At 37.7% G+C, this 27773-nt stretch overlaps 1 protein-coding gene across 2 annotated transcripts in view; it reads right to left on the bottom strand.

Annotated features, from left to right (window-relative positions):
* RAB3C (RAB3C, member RAS oncogene family) overlaps positions 1-27305 on the bottom strand; it is a 265300-nt gene extending 237995 nt beyond the window's left edge. The window contains exons 1-2 of one of the 2 annotated variants that reach the window (XM_077897882.1): positions 27047-27305; positions 5866-6093 (exon numbers count right to left, since the gene is read on the bottom strand). In XM_077897882.1, the coding sequence (XP_077754008.1) occupies positions 5866-6093; positions 27047-27064 (246 nt within the window). In that variant the 5' untranslated portion in view covers positions 27065-27305. Of the gene's footprint in view, positions 1-5865; positions 6094-26215; positions 26436-27046 lie in introns of those variants that run through there. The other variant, XM_077897881.1, reaches the window with a different exon arrangement.
* Positions 27306-27773: the final 468 nt, after the last annotated feature.

Genomic DNA, 27773 nt, shown 5'->3' with positions numbered 1-27773 from the left:
ACTCTGATTTTTGGACTTAAATAATGAAGACCCAACTGAAAAAGGACACCCATCTGCTTTCTTTAAGCAAGGGAAGTTGCCATTTATTTAGGGGAACTGCACTGTCAAGTCTGGCTATCTATACAGTGCCAACACTTTTTGCTTTGCAAATTGCTATAAGCCTCAATGCTCTCATACCAGTAATCTAAATACTAAAAATAAATACAGGTAATATTCTTCTTAGTAACTGATGCTCTATTATTTTTCAATCTTCTCATTCGGAAAACATCCACTCTACATAGCCTTTCTTAAAGCTAAATGATGTTTAAAATTAGAAGCAAAATTATACAGACCCCAGCTGTGAAATATTTTTCTCCAATTAAAGTGAAAAACCATGCTAAACCTCTCTCTAATATATTCGTAATAGCATTAAATGGACACACACAAATATAAAAGAATCAGACTAAATACTTGGAATCTCTAAAATTTTGAAAATTTTTGATTTGAGAATCATAAAAATGATAATAAAATGAAAATGCAATGAGAAATGTTAATTTAGTAAAGGATGAAGGGATTAATAAATATAATAATGAAATACAAAGCTTGTAAGTACAATGAACAATGATATCTCTCTAAACAAGTTTATTGCAAGGCAGTAATGAGCTTCCACAGAGAGGAGGTGTAACATGTCCGAGAAGAAATGTCAATGGTTTCTAGCAGCTGTTAAAAATGCCTTATTTGAATGTGGACTATTAAAAATCCATATGTAATCCAGTTTATGGACTCAGAAAAGCCCTATGAAGCACATGCAAAAAATAAACCACTGAAAGGAAAACAGGGGAGCCTTCTTACCCAGGCTCTTTCTCCTGGCATAGTAGAAATACTACTTGAAATCTGGCTTCAGATTTGATGTTTCCTGTGCCTGGTGGTTGCCACTGGCAACCAAGCAGATTTATCACAGTGGTTATAACATAGCACTTACCTTAAAAGTGAACTAGTATACTAGCAATCAGACTGGCTCAACCAGCAGGAGACCTGCTCTGGCATTAACTGTAAGGTAAGGCCAAATATTTAACCTCTCTATGTCTTGGTTTCCTAACCTGGAAATAGTCCTATTCATGGACAGTTTAAAACTGATAAAGTAATTAGAATCATATCAACAACCTCAGGCTGTCTGGGTAAACATAAGGAATTTTCAGCCCCCACCCTCTGACCTCTGGGAGGGGAGAGGTCCTAGAGACTGAGTTAATCACCAAGAGCCAATGATCTAATCAACAATGCTATGTAACAGATGCTCCATAAATATCCTAAAGGATGAGATTTGGAGAGTTAGTGAACACATCAAGGGTCTGGGAGTATGGCATGCTCAGAGAGAGCATGGAAGCTGTGTCTACACAGCTGCCTGAAACTGCCCAATTCTTCTCTTCTGTTTGGCTGTTTCTGAGTTCTATTCTTTACAATAAAAAGGTAATTGGAAAAGAACTGTTTTTCCTGAGTTCTGTGAGCTATTCTAACAAATTATTGACTCTGAGAGATAGAGTAATGGGAACCCCAAATTTACAGCCTGTAGGTCAGAAGTAAGGTAACCCAGACTTGAGACTGGTGTCTGAAGCAAGATAGAGAACAGTGTGGCGGAACAGAGCCCTTTACCTCTGGGTTCTGTGCTAACTCCACGTAGTTAGTATCGGAATTAAATTAAATAGGACAGCTAGTTGGTGTCCTTAGAAAGATGAAGAATTGGTCTAGGAAATGCACACATTTGGCATCAGAAGTATCATAAAAAGAAGCAGACTGTGTAGAATAGGCTAAGATGATTGTAGACTTCAGAATGAATTAGTTACAAATTAACATAAGTACATAAAAATACCAAAAGCTGGGGAAAATAGTTAATTGGTTATTAAAATCTGTGAGATAAAAAAATCATCGATGCCAAATATATTCCCAAATAAATTATTTGTTGATGTTCTTAAATAATCAAAACTGTACACAACTAAATATTTTCTAATACATGACAACAGAAAGCAAGGATCCCTAGAATTACTGTAGGTACACCTATACTTAGGAATACCACCTATACTACTCTTTATCCTTTCTTCCTTGGCATGCCTCAATTCATTAAAATAGACAGTTTTTCAAAATTTTCCTCTACATCCCAGAATACATCATTTAAGATTGCTATCTTCACCAAAACACCACCTATTCAGGAAGGCTTCTTAATTATGGCAGCTTAATAAAGGGGAATAAGCCCAAGCATTAGAATCTGATAGATCCATCCTGGAATTAGTTTCTCATCATGCATGACCTTGGGCTAAACTTGTCCCACCCTCAGATTTCTCAACTAAAATAAGAATAATAATAATAAATGCAAAGTTGGGTTGTTGTGGGAATTAGAGGTAAAGCAAAGATAATGCCTGGCATATGGTAGATGTTCAAGAAACACTAGTTATATATAATACTTATAGAGCTGGTATTTGCTTAAGTATATAATTACTCCATGAATATTAATTTCTTTTTCCAACTATCCTGTAAGTTCAATGAACACAAAATCTTTTTTCTTTTTTAAGGTTTTATTTATTTATTCATGAGAGACACACAGAGAGAGAGACAGAAGCAGAGACATAAGCAGAGAGAGAAGCAGGCTCCTCACAGGGAGCCCAACATGGGACTTGATCCCAGGTCCCCGGGATCCAGCCCTGAGCCAAAGGCAGACGCTCAACTACTGAGCCACCCAGGCATCCTGAACACAAAATCTTTTTATAGTACTTCTTTTGAATGTTTCACAGTCTAGTAGACCAGTTGGTATATAACCAGTTGGGTAACATAAAACCTAATTTCACACCCCTAGAATCATAGGTGCATTAAGAGTTCCTGATAACTGGCAAGAGGAAGGGATGAGACTGCTTTAATTGCAAAGATAATGGTGGCCATCAAACTACTGTTGTGACTAAGGAGAGGGCAACATGAAAGATTCCTGATTGGCTGACACCTGAAGGCATGTAGGTATCCATGGAACGGGAGAATGGAAGCCCTTGAATGAAGTCTTAGGCTGAACCAAACTCTGAAGAGAGTTGAAGGAATTTGGAGTTTGGAAGAAGGGTGGATTATGGTGATTAAAGACAATTTTTTTAAATTTTTTTATTTATTTATGATAGTCACACAGAGAGAGAGAGAGAGGCAGAGACACAGGCCGAGGGAGAAGCAGGCTCCATGCACCGGGAGCCCGACGTGGGATTCGATCCCGGGTCCCCAGGATCGCGCCCTGGGCCAAAGGCAGGCGCTAAACCGCTGCGCCACCCAGGGATCCCGATTAAAGACAATTTTAAATAGAGTTAGATGCCAGGGCTTCTTTTGTTTAAAAAAAAAAAAAAAACAATGGCATGAGGAGGTATGAGAGTAGAGGCAGCTCAAAGATCTGAGTTAGGCTTAAAGTGGCTCAAAGCAGATGAACTTTCATCCAAGAGTAAGACCCACACAAAAGTAACTTCATTTTCAACCCCCCACGAAACATCAATGAATCTGGTCTGGTCTGGTAGTAGTGCTAAGTGTTTTGAAGAAAATATTTTTGTAAATATTAAATACTTTATAATTCTCAAAAAATTATTTATATTATTTGAAATATATCTGTTTTACATTAAGAACAGATAATATGTGCTTCTACATTTCCATCAAAAGCCTAGATTGAGGGATCCCTGGGTGGCGCAGCGGTTTAGCGCCTGCCTTTGGCCCAGGGCGCGATCCTGGAGACCCGGGATCGAATCCCACGTCAGGCTCCCGGTGCATGGAGCCTGCTTCTCCCTCTGCCTATGTCTCTGCCCCTCTCTCTCTCTCTCTCTGTGTGTGACTATCATAAATAAATGAAAAAAAAAAAAAAAGCCTAGATTGAGAAATTGCTAGAGATATCTAGATTGATTTAATATACCACACCAGGATTTCCCCTAAACGATAACAACAACCATCTTTAAGCATCTATAATGTATAAAGCAATGAAGAGAAACTAGGAGCTGTCAACCAAAGCAATGACTGTTCTTTCAGTAGCAGAAAAAAACAAACAACAGAAAAAAAAACATGGTCAGAGAAATGAGAGATGTGCGGTTACAAAATTAATTTTATTTTCAATTTACCAAAGCTCCTCAGAGTTAAGGGGTCTTTTATAAGCCTGAATATGAAAGTTATCTTGATATGACAGTGGGTTGCCTAAAGCTCAAAAGGAAGAGAATGAACCAGGAACCAAATGTAAAGCAATGAACAAGGCAGCCCCGTTGGCCCAACGGTTTACCAACGCCTGCAGCCCAGGGCGTGATCCTGGAGACCCTGGATCGAGTCTCGCATCAGGTTCTCTGCATGTGGTGCCTGCTTCTCCCTCTGCCTGTATCTCTGCCTCTCTCTCCCTCTCTCTCTGTCTCAATAAATAAATAAAGTCTTAAAAAAAAAGAAAAAGTAAAGCAATGAACAAAGCTCTTTCTGTCTCCATAGACAGAACTGTGTGTTTAAGTTCTAAAGAGGGAGTCTCAATGGCTTTGGGGCCTGGAAGAGTAGTGAAGGGGCCTGGGACTACTTTTCCAAGCTCTCACACCAGTTCTAATTAGACTTGGAAGACTCCAGAGTTAAAATAAGTAAAATAATAAGAGTCTATATTGTAAGCTGCCTAAAAGTGTATCTGTCTGCATCCATACCTATGTCTTCAAATTTACTCCTAAGAGCTTTAAGATACTTAAAGATCACTTAGTTTATACAGATATTTAAATGAAGTGTTATTTATTTTTTTTTAAAGTGAGGTGCTGCACTCTGGGATTTATCTTTCTTTCAACTCTCTATATTTGAGGAAGGAGATTTATCACCAGTCCTACAGATCAACCCGGGGCGGGGAGGGGGCACAAAACGGTAGTAGATACCAGAAATGTCTCAGAAGAAGACAGAAAACACCTGTTGGGAGGAAATGCGAGTTTATAGCTCAAGTCAATTTGAGTGGCAGAGGCACAAATGGACAGGAAGAAGGGGCCAAAACTTACTGTGGAAATGTTCCACACCATTCTGCCCATATATTACACGATAAACAAAAAGGGTTTACTACATAATTCTCTCTTGGTATGACTAATTTTTACCTCATTCTTCCATTACCTTGAACCTGTTAACCCACACATATTTTTCTTCTGTTTCTCACTTACTGTTCTCCTAATTATCTCCCTAATTCTTTAACTTAAAGAAATTTTGATCTTCTGCAGCAGTGGGAAGAGGCAGAAAGTTAAACAAATGGTCTCAAAACTTATTGAGAAACCTTCTGCATAGACGAAAACCTTGTCTAAATATTTTATTTCATTTGTTTTGTTTTGTTTGTGTGCTTAAACATAACTCATAGAACTGAGAAAACAAAGTCTGTGGAGTATAAATAGACCATGTTCCAAGTTTTATCTGGGGCTTTTTATAGAGACCAAACCTAAGTTTTCCCAATATATGGTAATTTACCTTCTTCTTTATAATGCCCTGGACAGGACTCTTCCTATAACCTAAAAGGCTAGATTCATTTTGCCTATTTTGTAGATTACTAAAGTGGCATTGAGGGTTGCACAGATTGTTCAAGGTCATACAGATGATAAAAGCATCTGGCTTCTCCCAGAGTTCCTCCTACCACCAACACAACACATATTTGGATTTTCTTTCTTCTGAAGACTCTAGGAAGTATGACTTGACAACAAGGCATAATTATGTCTCCATACCTTAAAGAGACATCACTCTACTGTCTTTGAAACAGAATTTTCTACACCAAAAAACCTGGAAATGGAGCCTGTGGACCCCATGGGGACAGAACAAGGCAGAAAGCATTTCCCTTACATACATTTATGTTCAATGCCCTAGACTGAAGTACATTGTCATTTCAAAGTCACTTACCCAAATCTGAAGCTTGATTCTCTTTTCATTTTTGAATACGGTTTTTACTTTGAAATCGATCCCAACTGTGCTGACGAATGCAGATGTAAAAGAGTCATCCGCATAGCGGAACAGGAAAGATGTTTTCCCCACACTGCTATTGCCAATGATGAGCAGTTTGAACATGTAGTCAAAGTTCTGATCAGAGGAGTCTTTCTGGCCATACCTGGCATCTTGGGAAGAGGCCATCTGTGGTTAAAAGAGAGAGAGAATGCGAGACATGTGGATCAGTCTTCCATTTGATATGAAGCTAGCAGCACACTCATTATTGGCCCTGCCAGAAACAGATGTCAGACCACTCAGGAGACCAGTTGAGAATCCTCCCCAGTTTTCCTCTGATGATGGTATCCATGGCAATAATTCCCTGCTGGAAGACAGAACAGCAAATCTTACAGCTCTTTCCAGCTGTGTTGGTGTTTGTCACTGCTCAGCATTCAGAACCAATCAAAGACACCAAAGGAGACATCTATAAGGGTTACATGAAAAGCAAGATATGAGGAACTGGCTAGAGCATGTGGGCTCTGAAACTTTATAATCCCAGTGATGGACACACCAAAGTGGCTAGGCAGTAGAGTGTTTCTTACTGAATTATCTAAATATTAGAGTCTCTCTTATTTCCTAGGAAAGTGCACCCAAAGTGTGTATCCAGTTCATCTATTAACATCACATTAAACCAACATGCCAAAATAAATGGCAATCCCTTTCAAATTAAAACTGACGATGGCAGGTATTTATGTGTGAGAAACTTACTCAACTCTAACAACAACCCAGTGAAGCAGGTTCATACAAAAATGAGAAAATTGAGGCCCAGAATTATTAACTAATATGCTCAAATTCACACAGGTGATGAGTAGTAAAAGAATTCAAATCAGGTAATGTTGTGACAGAGCTCATGTTCTTAACCTCTACCTTATCTCTCAATGATGAATAAGGAAATAGGCACATGTGCTCTAAAAGACAAGGCATAATTTCATAATATTCATTATGAAATGTATCAGTGAAGAATCCTAGCTGGGTTCAAACCATGGCACTACCACTTCCTGGCTGTGTGACTTTGGGTTGGTTTATTATTTTAAAATGGTGTGCTTCAGATTTTTCTCTTACATGAAATGGAAAAAAAATATTATCTAACTTGGAACTCTTATGAAAGAATAGATGATATATCTATAAAACAGATATGTGAAGCACCTAGCATAGCACAGAGAACGATCTTTATAAGTAATTATAAATGCTTTAGATAGATGCTGATTTTTTCTTACTTTTTTGATGAATATCTTTTATTTTAAAAGATTTTTAAAAAATCTCTCAGACAGAGGGGGGAGGGGAGGGAGCACAAGCAGACAGAGTGGGAAGCAGAGGGAGAGGGAGAAGCCGGCTCCTCACCAAACAGAGAACCCAATGCTCCCTTGATCCCACGACCCTGGGATCATGACCTGAGCAGAAGGCAGACACTACTGACTGAGCCACTCAGGCACCCCACATTTTTATGATCATCTTAATGTCCCCAAAGCTGATGCTGCATTGCTTCTTAAGGATTTTATTCATGTATTTTAGGGGGAGATACACCATAAGGTGTATCAGCCCAGGTATCTACATACTAAAGTAAACCTTCCCCAACACAAGCAGCCAGCCAAGGACAAAAACAAGACTATAAATATGGACTATAAGTCTGAACAATGGTGTCTTGCTCTGACGACTTCTGAAGCCCCAGAAAGTCAGGACATTGTTTTGTGTGGCACCCCCATTCCTGCAGACATAGCCCTTTCACCAATTGATACTACCCACCCTTCCTCATGGAACTGCTGAGTTCAGCCAGGCCTGCAAATGGCCTTTGTTAAGAAGATCTTTTATATGAACCAGCCCAGATGCTAGGTTCTGGGTTAAGAATGTTCAGCAAAGCCACATTCAGAAAACAGACACTGCAACTTTTCTAGAGCTCCCCATACTCAGCCTGATAGCCTACCATATATTGCACCCTATCACTACAAGATGGTATCCAACTGACTCCTGTGGATCTCTAGGATGCCTCAGAAGAAAATGTGACAGATAGCTGCTATCAATCTCAAGTCGTATTCCAAGAGTGGATTCCAAAACCTGCAGCAGTATCAACAGCATCAATATATAGACTTTTTGAGTATAATTATAGAGATTTAGATGGAGAAACCTATGTTGGGGCTTTCTCTGGCATGAGATATTGAAGATGTTCAATTCCAGGGGCTGATACATTTTATGGTGTCAGCAGCAAAGAAGGTGGTGGGAGCGCACAAGGTGTCTAGGCTGAAGGAGGACTACACTGGTAGAGGTGTATCCAGAGCTTCTATAGGACTAATTAGAAGAATTTCTTAACATGCTATTCTCGGAGATACTTTTTTTTTTTTTTTTTTTTTACTATTTCGTGATTTATATACTCAGTAAGATTCACAGAGAGCCAAAAAAAAAAAAAAAGTGCTTTGGAATGTACAGGTCTTTCATTAAACTGCAGAATAATGATATAAATCTTGGCCCAGAGGATTGAGAAACTTCCCTAATCTTACTGAACAGAAATGAAGCAGTTTGACAGCATATGAATGTGAAAGACACTTGCTGTCACTATGTCAATTTACTGACACTTCTAAATACTAAGTAATGTGAACATTTTCATAGTTTTCATGGAAAAATATCGCTGAAATTTGAAAACATGAGTACAAATGAAATAACCTCCCAGAAAGTAAATCAGATTTCATAAAAGATATATAAAAGATAACTCTTGAAAAAAAGACAACTCTTTAAATTGTATTCATCTTGAATTAATTAAAAAAATCAGAGTTGGAAAAAATCTTCAAGGTAGTCCAACTTTCTATGTGGGCCAAGAGTCCCTTCTGCAGGCATCTCAGCATCTCAGGCTAGGAGTCTATCTAGTTGGGCCCTTCACACAGAGTGACAAAAAGTTTATGAGTTTATAAAGTACCATATTCCATTGCTGAACAACTCCAATTGTTATACATTTCTTTCTCAGATTTAGGTTAAAAACCTACTTCCCTAGAGCTTCTGCCCATGTGTTCTAGATTTTCCCTTGTAAATCAGGAGAGCTCATTCCTTTTCCAACAGAGAATTTCAGGTGACTAAAGGAACCTATCACAGCCCCATAAGCTTTCCCTTGCTGGATGATCCCAGCTGCCAGAAGCCTTTCCCCACACAAGTCAGGTCCAAAAAAATCCCACACATCCTGCTAGGTTAAGCTGATATCTCTCCAGATGTCAAGTTCCCCTGTGTGGCTCCCAAAATTGGTCACAATACTCCAGATACAGTAGTGCAGGGTAAAATGAGACTATTATATTTTATCATAGCTCACTTAATGAGGTCTCCTCAAATGCTCAGGACTTCTTTTCATGTTAACTGTAATAAACATAGGTCTCCCTTATGCCCATCCTATACTTGGGAAATTGATTTTTTTTATGGAAATGCCAATCTTTATATGTACTCTAACTATATTTTGTTTGTTTTGATTTATAATTCAATTCTGATCTAATAATTATATGTCCTTTCATCAAAAACATTGGTTATCCCTTCCAGATCTATGCCATTCCTAAGTTTGATCAGTATGCATTTTATAGATTCATTCAGGGCTCTGATCAAAATACTAATCAGCTTGTAAGACAAACAACAATAAGACTTCTACCCTATTGAATATATATAATTGTATAGATGAGACCTCTATAATACGTCACTAAGGAATTTGACAAATTTATTTATTTTTTAAAGATTTTATTTATTTATTTATTTATTTATTTATTTATTTATTTATGAGAGACACAGAGAGAAAGAGAGGCACACAGGCAGAGGGAGAAGCAGGCTCCATGCAGGGAGCCCGACTTGGGACTCGATCCCAGGTCTCCAGGATCACACCCTGGGCCGAAGGTGGCACTAAACCACTGAGCCACCCAGGCTGCCTGAATTTGACAAATTTAAAGCAAATCCTTAAACTCTGGGAGTTGATGGATTGGGAAACCATTGTGCTGTCCCACTAGGTGTGACTTGTTTCAACAGCAGGTGAACAGATTATGGATTTAATTGATGTGCCAGCTTTAATTTCAATTCTAGTTTCCTCAGAAGTTCCACTCACTAGGGACCAAACAGATTACCTCTGACTAACACATGCAATTACAGACTACTTCAGAACTTCTGACATTTGTTTTTCAAAATAAATGGAAAAAGCAAATTATTTTCAGGGATTCCCCTGGGCACATAAGAATCTGAAGTACACTAAGCCATTTTGTGGATCTCATGAGAAAAACAAAAAGAAGTCTTTTTAAACATACTACATTCCCACTACTACTACTGATAACCGCCTGAGGGTGAGTGGGAGGATGAAGGAGGGTAAATTATCCAGAAAAGGACATGTAGTTCTTTGAAACTGGAATGATGAATGTGAGGATGTGGCATATGTATTGGAAATGCAGAAATACATCAAGTAGTTTCAAATCTCAATCATGGTTGCCTGGGAAAAAAAGAAAAATCTAAATAATAAAAAAGACTTATTCCTGACAGTTCTGAAGTCCAAACTAAAAATTTTAAACCAACAAGGAAACTATGAAAAGTTAGGATTCCCGAATGTCTGTCATCTGGCCCCCATCTGGTTTCTCCTGGGGAAGGTCCTGTTCTGTACAGTTTGTTGCCTCCTTGGTTTGTCTCTCTGAATGGATCGGAATTGTGATGTTCTTTGCAGTCTCTGGCCAGCAATTTCTCCATGTGTGTGTCTGCTGCTCTTCGCTCTGGAATGAGCCAGTGGTGAAGCAATAAAACACTGCTCATGCCACTGTGGACACATTACCACTGAGCTGAGAAAATGCTGTCCAGGAAATTGGAAGCAGCCAAGGCACTAGATAATTCTAACTCTAACCCCATCTCTGAAGTGAAGGGCCTGGAAAAGTAGGGCAGCATTCAGAAATTGCCCTTGTCTCTTTTCTTTGTGTCAGCAGGGAATGAATTACTCTTTCATGAGGCTCATGGGAGAATGTATATGACGGTATGCCAAATGATAACAATGCTTCCGAGGTGCAAATCACTGTGTATTTCAAAGGCACTGCTTAGGCTACATTTTACAATTCTCCTTTTAGCCCATCTCTGCATCCCCATCTCCTCCATAGCTTCCCTCATAGATGAGTAGAACTTACAGCTTATGTACCGAAAGACAGCATAATTGCTGCAATGGGCACTGTACTGTGTGCTTTTCATACATCATCACATCTAAACCTGTCACTGTGCCAGGATATCACTATCTATGGGTACCCCCATGTTAGAGAAACAGTATGCTCTGGGTGTATTTAAAAAGGGCTCCTTTGCCCTCCACCTGCCATAAGCATGAAGGGATTTTCTCCAACCTTCTCTCTGAAAACTTGACTGGTGTCCTGAAGGTAAAATTTATATAAGTGTGCCCTCCCCTCAAACCACACCTCTTGGAGCTTTTATTGCTTAGACTTGTCCACCTTGAGTCACCAGCAACTCATCAATTACAATTTAGGTTTTCCTACCCCAGTACTGGCTCCAATGGAAGTTCCCCAGAAATTCTGTTCCAGGAACTTGGGATTTTCTTTATCAAGTTAGCTATCTCTCCCATCTAAGGGGAAGCATTTTTCTCTGTGACTTCAATTATCTGATGAATCTAAGAGTTGATAATTTTCATTTAGTTTGGTTTCTTTTTCTTATGTGAGGATGGGAGTGACAACTTCTAAGCTCCTAATGCACTGGAGAGGAAACCAGAAGTCATTATTCCCTTTTTAAAGAAGAAATGAAGGCAAAGGTATTTGAGAGGAAATTTAGGTAAAAGTGTCCTTGTTTTTCAATAGGCTATCTTGATTTCTCTCAACCTGTATACTGAGCCCTCGTTATCTGGACCCATTGCATTCTTCATGAGTTATAGATATATGAGTTCACCTAGTTCACGCTTCTCTTCAAACTAAGAAGCCTCAAAGTTCAACCACAGAAGAATATTGGATGAGGTAAGGCTACTTCTCTTTGCTTCTAGAAAAAAAAATATATTCCTTTGCTGAAGAAAGGCATGATCTAAACTTGATATTTTAAAATTCATTATAATGGTTTTTGAATTTTCTTGGAAATCTAGATGTAAATAGAAAAATGAAGTCTATCAAACTATGTAAAAATTATTCCTACTAGGACCAAAGACCACTGTTCTCCAGCCCACACTGGAATTCAGAGTTTCCAGAGGGAGAGAGTGCCTGTATGGGGGCTGTGCAGCAGCACAGTAAAGAGGGTACCCAGGCCACAGAGAAAAGAGTGGAAACAAGGTTTTCTGGGAAGAGAACCACATGGCTGGGAGAGCTCTCTAGATGTAATCCTGAGAGCCGCAATGAAGCAGAGCTTTGGTCCCAGCATCACCTGCACATCCTCATGAATGCTAAAGACAAGACGATCATTAGTGCAGTCCTGCAATGCCGATGAGTAACCTAGCTACTAGCAATCTGTGCTTTATAAATCACAGCATGAAAAAAGGTAGGAAAACAAGATTCTACTTCTTTTCTAGCAGTTCTGAAATTAGATGCATGCAGATACATCTGTGAGAAAGAAAATCCTATATTCTTGGTGTGATGTGAATATGTGAATTATGTAAAGAGCATATACCCTATGGTCAGGCTGCCTGAGAAGGAATCTCAGGTCTGCTACTTGTGTAAACTTGGTCAGGGGTTTTGATATTTTTGTTATTTTTTTTTAACTTTGCTAAGCTGTAATTTCCTCACCTATAAAATAGGAATTGTAGTAAGATCATCAAAGTAAAATTGTTGGCATGTGTTAGATCCTTGATTAAAGCCATTCACTTTCTTCTCCAACTAACATTGATGCTACTCTCTGAAAATGGAAATGGTCAATTTTATAGAATATGTTTCTTCTCATTTCCTAACTTTAGAGGGCAAGGAGTTTGATGCCCAATATTTCCACTCTGTAGAGTTTCATAATTACTGAGATAAACACCTTACTCTTTCAATTAAAATATTATGACACGGAACAAAGAGCCCTCATCAAAATACCCTCAGGATAGAAGCTGCACCTGTGTGCAGAAAGAAATGTTCAGTGGTCTGGAGAGGCTGTGGGGAAAGGAATGTGGCCAATGGCCATATGCCCTGTGATACAACATATCCTGTGACATTGTGGCCACCCAGTAACTTCTAGAGAGCTACTAAACTCATGAGACTCTTGGGTGTGAATGGACTTTTGTAGAAACTGGCGCAGAGCTGAGTTTCAAGTCTGACTAATATGGGGGAAGAATTTGAGTGATATATGGTAAGAAAAGCGTGAGAAAAGAAGTTCCAGGAATGCAAAGGAATTGTGGGGAAACCCTTCTTATGTGGCCTTAGCGTTGGCTTTAGGGGAAGTTCAATCTGATTTCTGATACTAAATTTGGTAAATCATCAAAGTCCACCATATCAGTATAAACACCAATACTGTATAATATACTTCAAGGTTGCCAAGAAACTAGATCTCAATTTTTACCAACACATACAAGAAATGACAACTTTAGGACCTGATAGAAGTGTTAGCTAACTCCACAGTGGTAATCACACTACAATATTTATTTATTTTTTTTTAAAAAAAATTTTATTTATTTATGATAGTCACAGAAAGAGAGAGGCAGAGACATAGGCAGAGGGAGAAGCAGGCTCAATGCACTGAGAGCCCGACGTGGGATTCGATCCCGGGTCTCCAGGATCGCGCCCTGGGCCAAAGGCAGGCACCAAACCACTGCGCCACCCAGGGATCCCCACACTACAATATTTAAATGTATAAAATCAACATGTTAAATACCTTGAACTTATACAATGTTATATGTAAATTACATTTCAATAATAGATTTTTAAAAGTCCACAATATCATTATTCCAAGGTAAGAACTCATTGAGAGACTTTCATATGTATGTATAGAAATATATAAACATATATAAATAGTATCATGCATACAATCTGGTTATCCCCATCCTTTTTCTAAAAAAATGGCAAAGAGTTTTCACTAAAGTAAAATTCTATATAGAAAAAGAGAAGTAGTAAAGAAAGAACAACAAAAGTTTGGGATTTGGAAGTGAATGACTGGAGAAAAGGGAATCCTAGGTCTGCACGAGAACTCTTAACCTGTAGAACCTGAAATGGCCTTGGGATTGGAAATGCCAGGTGTCTTGATTATGGGATATGACTAGAGTGACCAACTCTCCTGGTTTTCCTGAGACTGAGGGGTTTCATGAAACACTGCGGGACTTTCAGTGCTAAAACCAGAAAGCTGAGATGTTTGGTCATCTTGACTAGGGCATGCAAACAGGACAAATGGCTGAAAATCCAAGCCACATATCCCTCTCTGACCCCACATTGCCAAGAAAGAGAAAGCATATTCCTCATATATGACTCTTTTAAAACAAAACTCAGTTTAAAATATTTTAAAATCATCAAGTATTTTTGACATCTATACTTGTTATATGCAGATGTCAATTTGTCAAATTATAAAAATGAAAGGGACTCTCTCTTAGCAACAAAAGATAAAGAATCATTTAAAACTTTTCTCATAAAAAAAAACAAAACTTTTCTCATAGACATGGATAAAATATACATAAGCTTTCTCATCTCTTGGTAGCAAGATATAGCAGACACGGTGACCTCAAATATCTGCTCTCTCTAGTTCAGTAAATTCAGGAATACAAAACAAAATTCTCATAGGATACGCTAGATTGGAGATACCCATAATTGGGGGACTGTATCTGAATTCTGCAGAATTAAAATATCCAATATGGGCTCAGGCGTCTATAATTTTTAAGCATCCTATGAGATTCTTTTGACCAGTCAGGTTTAGAATTCACTGTATTAGCAATAGTCCACACAGAAGCCAGGGCAGGTGTACATTGTCAGGGTATCAAGGATATATGTAAGAGGATACTGAGTAATCAAACATTTAGGCTGAGATCCCCCAGGGTGTGGAAAATGGGATCCTAGCACTCTACCAGTTGCTGTCTTCACTAGACACCACCTCTGCCAACAGTGACAACAGATCTCATCACCATAATGTTGACTCTGCAAAGAAGTATCTAGACTCTAGAATGCCCAGCCTGCTTAGATAAGCTGATTTCTGAAAAATGTGTTAATTATCTTAGCCATGGTAAGAGCCAGAATCTCTAAGGGCCAGTAATATTATTCAGTATGACGTCTCCGTCAGAATATGAAGAGGCATGGCATCGAAAGAAGCAATAATCATGTTCTCAGAGCAAATGTGGCTCTATTCTGCTCAGCTCTGTGGGAGTTGGCCTTGACTTTCTCCATCAGTCATTTTTAAAAATAACACACAATTGGACTTTACTTCCCTTCACTCCCTAAGAAAGCACCTGACAGCTACAGAAGGCCAGCGTCCCCAGTGAAACCACAAAATAAAGAGTATCTCTTGTAAGAGTATCTCTTCCTAAGAAGAAAATAAAAATTAAACATAATAGATATATCTATTACTCTGTGGTATAATGAAAAGCCTCTTTTAAAAATATCCCGTAAAATACTCTAAAAATTCCCACTGGGGAAAAAAGCATAAATTTTAATATATATATCTTCACATTTTTAAACATGTTAAAACATTAAACTTGTTTAAAATATTAAACACTGAAAAAATATTAAAAAAATTTTAAAGACATAAGCCCTTGAAAAACTCCTACAGAGATTTGCTATAAAGATTTCTTCCAAATCCTGACATTTCTCTTCCTTTATTCCATTCATCAAGGTAGGTCGTGTATAGGAGCAAACACCTCATTGTCCACGGGCTTATGACACAAAAGGAATATCTGAATCATTCTTGAGAAACTTAGTGGGTTATTAGTTTAGGTACTTATGTTTCTATATTGTGCAGGTCCACCAATTAAAGTGACTTATAGAGCCACTTTGCTAGTTATAATTATCGAGGCTTTTCAGTCAAAAGCTATTGCTATTTTTTACTACAAAAAACAAGCCCATCCATATAGTTATAAAAGAGTCTTCACATCCGCAGGTTCACTATGTTTCTGTTGTCCCTTTTCACCAGTCCTACCACTCAAACAAGTGTTCAGTAAATTACAACACTCAAAAGAAAACCCATCCTTTATTTCAAACACTATAGATGAGTATCACATGAGAGTCATATTGTGCTAATTGGTACATATATTCTTTCTCAATGCTCTATAAGGTTCCTAAAGCTATGGCCATTTGAATAGAAATTATTTATCAATGGTGGCTTGCAAGTTTCTCTAGTTGATGAGACTCAGACATGCATCTGAGCCACTGGGAGACTAACAAATAGCACCCTTGATGGGCTATAAGGTTAAACTAAAGCAGGCCGACTAACAATGAGAACCTCAGTGCCTCATCTCTTCAAGTTATATTATGATTTAGGTTCCCAGGCCATATAAAGCTGAGAGCAGGGGCACCTGGGTGGCTCAGTGGTTGCGTGTCTGCCTTTGGCTCAGGTAATAATCCGGGGTCCTGGGATCGAGTCCCACATCAGGCTCCTCATGGTGAGCCTGCTTCTCCTTCTGCCTATGTCTCTGCCTCTCTCTGTGTCTCTCAAGAATCAATAAATAAAATCTTGAAGAAAAAAAAAGTTGAGAGTGTGGAAGCAAAGTGATAAGGGTGCCAGGTTTTTCTCAGTCAGGAAGTCAAATAGGCACAAAATAAGACTCTTTTAAGTTTGTTGGATCAAAATTCCTAATACTGGATCCAATCCAATCAGCTTACTGGAATGCATATCCGGAGACCCTGACCAGATCTTTTTACCATTCTCCAAACAACTGAAGACCTAGAACATTCACCCTTATGGTTTCATCGTTTAGTGGGTAGAAAAATATTTCATGACCCCAATAAAACTGATACAATGCTTCAAAACAATCTGAAACATGTTGGTGCTTGAAAAGGCATTTTACTTCTGCAGAGTTGAAGCTGTTAAGGAATATATTATTTGGTAAAATAAAGAAATTCTTAAAATGATTTTTACAATTTTACACTTTGTTCAAATTTTTGAAAGTGTCATAAAGCCCACAGTTTTATATATTTTCAAAACATAAAGAAAATGTACCATGACAAATGCAATGAAGAATAAAAAATATAAACATAAATATTTTCCCAGAAATCTACAAGGAATAATTGAATCACAAATATTACTTACATTTCTATCTCACTGCTTCTATGAGAAACTCACAGTGTTTTCTTGGTTTCTGCACAATACCAGAAGTAAATACTATTAAAACCTTCCAATACCCAAAGATCTCATCCCAAGAGCTTATATATATCTTTTCTTGACATATTTCTATTGTAAAAGAAGCCAGTATTAAGCCTAAAAGGAAGAGTACATTAACTGAAATGAAGAGTACCTGAGTGGGCCTAACATGCCCACAGGTGGCAAAAGAGTCAGTGACCTTGAAGATAAATCAACAGACACTGTACAATTTAAAAGAAAAAAATTCATAGAGCCTCACTGTTATTGTTATTGAAACAATATCTGAAGTCTAACATAGATATAATTGGAGGCTCAGATGAAAAAAGGAGTCAATAATGTGATAGAAAAGGTATTTGAAGTTATAATATGTAAATATTTCTCAAATTTGGTGAAAAACATGAACTTACATCTGTTAGAACCTCACTCACCCCCTAAGCTGACTAAATATAAAGAAATCTACATCTAGGCACATCATAGTCAAACTGTTCAAATACAAAATTGAATAGAAGACAGAAAAAAACGACAAAAAACATAGAAGGGTCCAATAACATGAAGAACAACTGACTTCACATGATGGAGGTCTACAGATAATAAAACCTAACATGCTGAAAGAAAAAAATCAACAAAAACTTTTATATACAGCAAAACTGTCATTTAGAAATGTAGGCAAAATAAAGAACATTAGCAGATAAACAAAAAACTGAGAGGATTTGTTGCCAGCAGATCTGTTCCACTGGAAAGGCTAAATGAAGTTGTTCAAGCCGAAAGAAAATGGCACTGGACAGAAACTCAAATCTACAGAAAGAGCACCAGAAAAGGCAAATAGGTGGTGGGCAAACATAAAAATTGATACATATGTTTTTCTTTTATTTTCTTAATTAAAAAAATACACTATCGTTTAAAGCTAAAATTATAGAACTGTATTAAACACTTATAACAAAGGCAGATGTAATAAATATGACAACAATTTCACAAAGGATGAGGTAAATGAAATTATATTATTGAAAAGTTACATGTACCTTCTGTGAAGTAATACAATATTACATAAGCTATATATAACAAGTTGAAGACATAATGTATAATACTGAGAATAAACACCAAAGAAAAAAGCAAACATGTATAGTTAAAAAGCCAACAGAGGAAATAAAATGAAATACTTAAAAATACATAATTAAGCAAAATAAGACATAAAAGAAGAATCAGGGAAACAAAAATTCAGATAGAATAAATTTAAAAAACCAAATAGCAAAAAGGTAGCTTTAAATCCAATCATATTAATAACTGTAGCATATGTAAACAGACAAAAAACTCAATTAAAAGGCAGAGATTTTCCAGACTGGCTAAAAATGTGAGGCCCGACTCTACTCTGACCACAAGATTCACACTTTAAATATAAAGACACTAAATAAATAAATAAATAAATAAATAAATAAATAAACAAACACATAGAAATTCAAAGTGAAAGTATGAATATATATTTTATATATATATGTATATACATTCCATATAGAACACTATTAAGAAAGCAAGAGTATCTATATTGATATCAGATTAAATACAGGTTAAGACAAGGAGCAATTACCATAGATTTAAAGGAACATTTCACAATTACAAAAAGGAAAAAATTTCTGGAAGATACAATTACAAATGTGTGTGTCTCTCATTAAGAGAAGTTCAAAAGATATGAAGCAAAAATAATGAAAGAATTCAAAGGAGAAATAAATGAATGAAAGAATTCAAGGAGAAATAAATTAATAATCATAATTGTAGATTTTTTTCTCAGTAATTGATAGAGTAAGCAGACCAAAAATCAATAAGGATATGTATGATCTTAACAACACCATACAACACCATGACTTAATAGACATTCCTCAATGACTGTTTTTCACAGCTGCAGCATGCCATACGCATAGTGTACATAGAGTGTTCATAAAGTTAGATCACATGCTGGCATAAAAGCAAGTCCAAGAAATTTCAAAAGATTGAAATCTTAACATATTTTCTGGTAGCTAAAGAAGTTACTAAGATACGAATATCAATAAAATATCTGGAAAATAAGCAGATATTTGCAAATTACAACATATTTCTAAACCCATGGATTAAGGAAAACATCACAAAGAAAGGAGCAAAGAGTTTGAAATACATAATGCAAATACTATACTCACAAATTTGTGTCAGCTAAAGTAGTACTTAGAGGGAGATTTACTATTTTAAATGGTTAAGTTTATTAGAAAAAAAATATTTAAACTCAGTGATCTAAATATCTACTCTAAGGAAACTGATAAAGAAAAGGTCCTACTAAACTATAAGTAACATAGTTATTCTTAAAGAGCCCCAATCAATAAAATACAAAATAAACAACATAAAAGTTAACAAAGGCAAAAGTTGGTTGTTTGAAGATATTAATAGTATTGATAAACATCTAGTAAGATGGTGAGAGAGATAAACAGAACTCCAATTTTCAGTAACTGGAATGAAAGAGGAGATATTATTATACATCTTAGAGAAATTAAATAATAAAATTATTTTTAATAACTTTGTCAGTAAATATGAAAGATTAGATAAAAAATATAATTTAGGGATCCCTGGGTGGTGCAGCGGTTTGGCGCCTGCCTTTGGCCCAGGGCCCGATCCTGGAGACCAGGGATCGAATCCCACGTTGGGCTTCCGGTGCATGGAGCCTGCTTCTCCCTCTGCCTGTGTCTCTGCCTCTCTCACTCTCTGTGTTGTGACTATCATAAATTAAAAAAAAAAAAAAAAAAAAAAAAAAAAAAAAAATATATATATATATATATAATTTAACAAAACTGACCCAAGATAAAAAAGAAAACTTATACATGCATAATGAGTCTTCTACTACTGCTAGAGTGGATGGTTAGAATACCTGATGGGGTGCCTGGTGGCTCAGCAGTTGAGCTTCTGCCTTCGGCTTAGGGCATGATCCTGGAGTCTCAGGATCGAGTCCCCTATGGGGCTCCCTGAATGCAGCCTGTTTCTCCCTCTGTCTGTGCCTCTGCCTCTCTCTGTGTCTCTCATAAATAAATAAATAAATAAATAAACAAACAAACAAACAAACAAAATAAAACAACACCTAATTATTATTTGAGTCAGAAGTCTGGACACACTGTTACTCTGCTGGGTCCTCTGCTCACTCTGCTCAGGCCTTACAAAGCCAAAATCAATGTGTTAGCTGTGTCGGTTCTTACCATGAGGCTCTGAGCAAAATTCTACTTCCAAGTCATTCAAGTTGTTGGCAGAACTTACTTACTTGGGTTTGTAAGCCTGAGATTTCTATTTTTTTGACATATGGACTTCATCTTCAAATCGACAAGCTTCATGCTTCAAATCTCTGACTTCCTCTCCTTCCACATCTCTCTGACTGCAGCCAGAGAAACTTCTCTGCTCTTAACAACTCATGTGATTATCAGATCACCACCTGATGATCCAAACTCATCAGATCACCACCTGATGATCCAAATTAATTTCCCTAAAGTGTGTAACATTCACTACATGTGTAAAGTCCCTTTTGTTATGTAACATAATTTATTCACATGTTCCAGGGATTAGGGCATAGATAGCCTTGGTGGCCATTCTGCCTACCACAGTATACTAAAGGGAGATAAATCATAGATGATAGTTTGATCTATTAATCAATGGATGTATAAATAGATAGATGAATGAAAGAGATATTTGTATATATTTTGATAACTGAAGTTGTTTAATTTTTTTTTTCCACAAAGAAAACTCCAGGTTCAAATGCAATGGCTTCATTTATAAACTCTATCAAATATTTTATGAACCAAAATATACCAATCTGAGATACCAAAATCATTGAGAAAACAGAAAAGAACACTTTTTAGTTTGTTTTAGAAGGCTTGCATAATTCCAATATTATAACATCATAAAAGCACTACAAGAAAGTCACACACCACTATCCACCACAAATTAAAATGCAAAAATCCTCAAAAAAAAAAAATCAAACCAAATCCAGCAATACATAGAGAAAACAATACAGATAGTTGGGGTTTATCTAAGGAATGTCAAATTAACTAAAAACTCAATCAATATAAATCCAGCAAAATACATGAGACTCATCATGTGATCACCACAACAGATACAGGAAAAATATTTGACAAAATTCAACACTCATTGCAAATGACACTATTGTTATGTAGAAATTCTTGAGCAATCTAAAAAAACCAACCAGAAGTAAGTAAATGTAGAAAGGTCTTAGGACATGATCAAGACAAACACATCCAAAGAAGTATAGAATCTAGATACACATATATAGAGAGAGACCCCACCTGTAATGAATAACTTAGATTTCATCAAGAGAAAAAAAATAATCATCAAAAGACTATTAAGAGTATGAGTATTAAAGCTACAGATAGACATAAAATATTTTTAAATATACATATTAACAAATTAAATATATATATATATATATCTGACAAAGAACGAATTTCAAATTTATATAAAGATCTACAAGTAAGTAATAAAACAACCTTTCATAAATAACAAATGGGTAAACAGAACTTTAATAAAGGAAGACATATAAATGACCAATAAACAGATGAAAATGTGCCAAAATCACTGGTCATCAGGAAAATGCAAATTCAAATCACAATGACATGCCACAAAACACTCACTAAAATGGCCAAAATTAAAAAGACAACTGACACCATATGTTGTCGAGGATTGTAAAGTTACTGGAATGCTCATACGTTGCTGATAAGAATGTAAAATGGTACCACCATTTTGGCTAAAGATTTGGCTTTTTGGAAGAGTTAAATGTATATTTACCCTTTATCACAGCAATTTTACTTCTAGGTATTTATCCGAGGAAATGAAAGCATAGTATTACAAAAGACCAGTAGGGTAATGTTTATAGCCTTAACCATAACAGTCCCAAACTGGAAATTACCTTAAAATCCACCAACAGGAGAATGATTTTAAAAGTATGGTAGATTCATACAAGAGTATACTATGCACCAATATAATGGAATGACTATTGATATATGTGACAACATAGATTAATCCCATGCACATTAAGCAAAAATAAGACAGACTCAAGAGTAGATACTGTATGTTCCACTTTATGTTCATATTGTATGTTTCACAGAACTACATGAAGTTCTAGAATAAATAAAACTGCTTTATGGTTAAAAAAAAGTTAAGGCTTTAATATTTCAGTGTATTAAAAATATGAATGAAAGAACTTTTAGGGTTGGTTGGAAATGTTCTGTATCTTTATAGGAGTGTGTGTTACAAGGATATTAATTTATCAAAAATCATCAAACTGTTCACTTAAGATTTGTGCATTTCAACATAGAAATATCTCAAAAACTGTAAATAAACAAATCTATATAATAATTCCAAGTAAATATAAAAGATTTCATCTTCTCAGGTCATGGTGAACAGGTCAACTAATATTGTTCCTCTAAACTTTCTGAACTTAATTAATGAATGAAATAAAGGAGAAAATAGTTGGATAATCTTTTACCTATACAACGTTTTTGAGGTGGCATAAGTGTTTATACGTAGGTTGAATGTCCTCTGTGTATCAATAGTCCTAGGAAAACCCATTCCTTAGCATAAAAATGTATTTATTTCTTGGAATATGAAGGTCAGGAAAGGAATTTTCAATTCCAGTATAAGCTTAGAATGGCAGGGAAAAACTGTGGTTATACCACGTAATAAATCCGCAACTTCTAAGACTGAGAAAGTGGAAATGGAAAACGATTCTTAGGTCATAGAAGTTTTATTTATACTACAGGTAATTCCCCTTTCTATCCTCTACTTTCTTTTACAAAAGAAAGATAGATACTTCCAGAATTTGTTCAAATACAGTTGGAAAGAAGCCCTTGTTTCTCCAATGTCAACTAGGAGTTTTCTCTGTTTCTGTAAAGATGTGAGGACTAAATTTTCATTTCTTATAAAGATAAAGAGATCATCACAAGGCTACATTTGGTCAGGAATCAACAATAGTGAAATGCAAGAATGTCATGTACTTTCTATACCCAAATGAAACAGTGATATTTAGACTTTAATTCTTTGTAAGCTGTCTTGTTTTATAAAGCATGGCTATATTTAATATCTATTATAGTTTTTACCTCAACTTCATCTTCAACATACATCTATAGTCTTTCTTTAATCCTCCTCCTTTTTAGCCAAACACTCTTTTTTGGGGGGGGCACTCTGCTTCCTGCTTTAAGGAAATGTTTTTCTTTGATTCACTAAATGTTCAAAGGGTTGCACATGATCCAGAAATCTTGTGGATAACAACACTAAAGACCAGCATTTAATGATAGACAATGGATCTCACTTTGGTCCTGCAATAGAATAAATAAATCCACAAGAGATTTAAATTCTGGAGACAGAAAGCAAACTATTTTTTAAAACACGGGCCCTTGTCAAATATTTGGTTTATTTTGACAAGTTTATTTTATAAATAGGACAATTTTTCTTCCTGCTGAACCAAATAAATGAATCAAATTATATCACTAGTGCCCTCATTCTTTACATCATCTCTGTGTGTCTTCCTGGGGAACCCAAAAATAGAAGAATGTAGACTTTCTGGACAGAAATCTGGCAGATTTGGATTCTGTCATATTGGAGAAGTTATTTAATTTTAATAAGTTCTAGCACCTTGCCTGTAATTAGGGTAATGGTGACCTCTGGGACTGTTTTATGTTTCTCTCTCTCTCTCTCTCTCTCTCACACACACACACACACAAACAACACTGAAATCTGAATGCAAGGAATGGTACTTGGCACAGACAAAGCACTAGATAAACTGGAATGTGTTCATTCTGGTTCTTGAATCAAATGAATCAATTTGTTCATCAGAGTTTTGCCCTCAAGTCATGAACACTGCTATTTCCCATTTCATTTGGTCATCAGGATTTATGGACTCACTGAATGAAAAAACATAAAATGACCATCTCCTGCATTAAAATTCTAACCCATTATTTGGAACACTTACCAAATGCTATTCCTGATTATTTAGTCACAAAGGAAATATAGACATCAAAGACTATTATTATGTATTATTTTAATAGTCACTATAAAAAATGAGGGATTATTATCCCTCATTTTGCTTCAATTCAGAGAGAATTATTCTTCAGAAAATATGCATATATCAAAGACAACTACCTTGAACAGGTCCTAGACACTACTTGCCACTTAAAGAAAATAGAAAGCATGTTTATAGTTATTGTTCTTCCTATCATTATATATATTTGAAAACCTGATAGTCATCATAGCAACAATTTACTTGCTAAATGGAATCAGTGAACGTGTTTTAATTAAATATACCTCAGAAAATAGTCTTGGTTTTCTTAAAATATACATATAACTCATTATAGAATTTGGACATTTAATTTTTAAATTTCGAAAATCTAATCCAATGAATGAAATACCATATAAAACTAACTTTATCCACAAGTAAAGTAATTTTATTACCTGTTCTTATAATAAGTCTTAATTGAAGTTCTGATCAAAATATAGAATTATAGCGTCTACTATATGATTGATGTGAAATAATTTAAAATTCTTCCTAAGGCATTAATTTCATACAGTCTATAACATTTTAATGGCCTTTTGAACATTCTAAGCAACTCTTCTAAGAAAATAAAAATTCAGATGCAACATAGTTTTTTTTTAGTAATTTATTTTGATAGACTTCAGTGTGCATTTGAGGTTGACTTTAAATACTAACAATCCACTTTTAAAGTCTACTGTCAATGTTTACTTATAACCGAATATGATTAATTTAGCCAGTTGGCTCCTGGCAGTACCCCTCAGTAATGGAAAATTATCATAAGCCAATATATCTTGATTACAACAGCCTGTACCTTTATTGTCTGTCCAGATTCTTTTCACATCAGGTCTATAATGAAAAGCTAAGTCACAAACAGAGGTATTATAAGATACACAATGGGGCCACTGTTTTCTGGAACAAATCAAATTTTCAGTAACTCATAATGTAGTTTGAGGGCTTCCATTATATAATCCTTCAACAAACAATTAAATCCTACAGACTTTTCTCATTTAACATGACTGTTAAATGAGAAAAATCTGTAGATCTTTAATATACATAACCCATAAAATAAATGAAAAGTAAATCAAAGCATATGTTTAAAGTCCTTGATTCGTGAAGAAAACCATTGGAAAACGTTTGTGCAAGAATTAAAGGCAAATGTTTATATTGTTAGATTTGGCAGCAGAGGTGGGTTCTCAAGAGAGACGACAACATGTTCCAAATGGTGTGTCCCATTCTCCTCTCAACCCCATTCATAAAGTGCCTCTCTATTACGCAACGGGATCACTCTGCTAGGTTAATGAACACAGGCTGATGTATAGCATGAATTGGCTGTACGTACAAAGGAGAAAGCACCACTCATTTTTACTTTAAAGCAACATGCTTAGGCAGGAGCATCCTCCCAGGGAAGTCGAAGCAAGCAAACCTAAAAATGTGACTCGGTGGGGGAACTGCAACGTACAACAAACGGGCACAGCACTCAGCAAAGCTCCGAGCTGGTTTCTCCAGAACCCAGGAGTAAACCAGTTTTGTGGACCGAGATTAAAGGCTGCCGTGCCTTTGGCATGTGTTTACCATTCTCCTCTGATGCTACTGGGACCCTAACTGAAGAAAAGGGACTTTTGGGAGACCCTAATATCGTCTCAGCCTTTCTTAACGCGCTCCTAACCAAGTGGAATTCGCTCTATCCCGACTCCAACGGAGACCTCCCAACCCCAAACCTGAAGTCGCTGCTCTCCCACCGGGATCACAAGCCAGGCCAGCCGGGTTGGAGGGGAAGATCAATGGCAATAGGAGCCTGCATGTTTCCCTGACTTTTGTTTGCTCGGGTTTACATTTCAGACGGACATTCACACCCTTCCTCGTGGAGCCTGGGAAGATAATAAATACTAACCGCACCCGTCATCAAGACAGCGCGATCGGGGCCCCGAGGGGCGCTGAAGAACCGGAGTGTCCCCCGGACCCAGCCCAGACCGTCCCTGAGGTCGAGCACGATTTGCGCTTGGAGCGAGGGAGAAAGCATCCTGAGTCTCAATTCCTCCTGAGGCCACACTTTCTGTATAGACCCACCTGCATGGGAGCTTCGTGTCTCATTGTTCTCAGAATGTCCTTTCTCTCTGGTGAAGACAGCGCTGTCCCGGGCGCTGGGTCGGGCACGCACCCCCCGCGCGCTCCACGCTCCACACTCTGCGCTCCCGGGGTTCACTAACCGGCTCCAACATCAGCACCGGAGCTGTCCCCTCCTTGGCGCCGCACGCGCGTACTGGCCGGGCGCCCCGCGCGCTTCTGGGACTTGTAGTCTCATCCCGCGCAGCTTACCTCGCAGACCAGCGAGCCCGGAACTACATCTCCCGGCAAGCAAGCTCTTAAACAGACAGTCTCCTCCAGTCCGACTTGGCCGCGGAGCCTCCCTTCTCCTCGCTCCGAGCCGCTCCTGGTGGTTCCTGCTCGCAGCCTCCCAGCCCATTTCTTCGCGAGGGGCAGGAGAGAGGGACTCCGGCTCGTCTCAGCGGGGGATTTTTCTTTTCTGCTCACAGCCTCCCGTGGCTAGATTGTGCTTTCCGGCTTAGGAAACGCACTGCCTTGTGCCAGTTGCTAATACAAACGAACCCGGCGCTGCGTTCTGGGACTCTCCGCCCTGCACCTCCTTATCCCGAAACGGGAAAGTTTACATATTTCCATAGGCAGAGTGGGCAAGGGGGGCTTACAATCTCGTTCAACAAACGCGGGGTGGGGGGGAGAGAGGTGATGAATAGCACACGCGTAAAGAAAGTGGTTCGCTCGCACAATTGTATGGACAGGGCGCGCGCACACACACTCACACGCACTCACACACACACCCCAAAGTCCGTCCGAGCGGTATTTCGCGCCGAGCATGCAGAGGAACTCCCTTCTGCTCACCTTTCCGTACAGCTCCATTGCCACTCGAGGTTCCGAGATTCTCAGCAACGCCTGCTGCTAAAACGAGGTTAGGGTCTCACGCAGGAAGCGGAGCTAAACGCACACAACACAATGGATCGGGTGGGGGAGGGACGTGGAGAGTGCAGCTGATTTAGATAGATGGCTCCTTTTTCCTCCGGAGGAAAAGCGTGGAGTCTTCAAGTGGCAGCTGCAGAGAAAGGGCTGAGAATCTCCCGGCAAGTGCCAGGGGCGCGACTGCGCTGGGCAGCCCCTCCCGACGCCCCCCCCCCCCCCGCCCCCGCACCCTCCACCGTCATTAGCGCGCACACACAGGCGCTGCTGGCCGCAGGCTGCAGAGCTGATAGGGCACTGGGTTATTTACCCAAAGCAAGTCACATCAGATGAACACATTCATCACCGGAGCCCAGGAGCACCATCACAGAACGAGATAGGAGACCTCTATTAAGTTATCCTGTTCTGTCTTTAACGCAGTTATTCCTTACGTTGCAAATGCACTCATCCCAGATTAGTTCAAAAATGGTTTTGAAACCTAACCTTACTTTTGTTATACTTATTTCCCCCCTCACTTTGACTCCTATGTGTGCTATCCGTGTTCTCTACACCTACCTAGAAACAACCCTCTCCCTTTAAGAGTTCATCAGTCCAGTAATGAGTCCTGACTTTTGCATGAGGTCGAACTGATTATTATTGGAGGCAGAATGGGAAA

The sequence above is a fragment of the Canis aureus genome, chromosome 5 (assembly GCF_053574225.1).
Source record: "Canis aureus isolate CA01 chromosome 5, VMU_Caureus_v.1.0, whole genome shotgun sequence".
Lineage (NCBI taxonomy): Eukaryota > Metazoa > Chordata > Mammalia > Carnivora > Canidae > Canis > Canis aureus.
The sequence above is the reverse complement of the archived record's forward strand: the minus strand, read 5'-3'. Positions and strand labels throughout refer to the sequence as shown.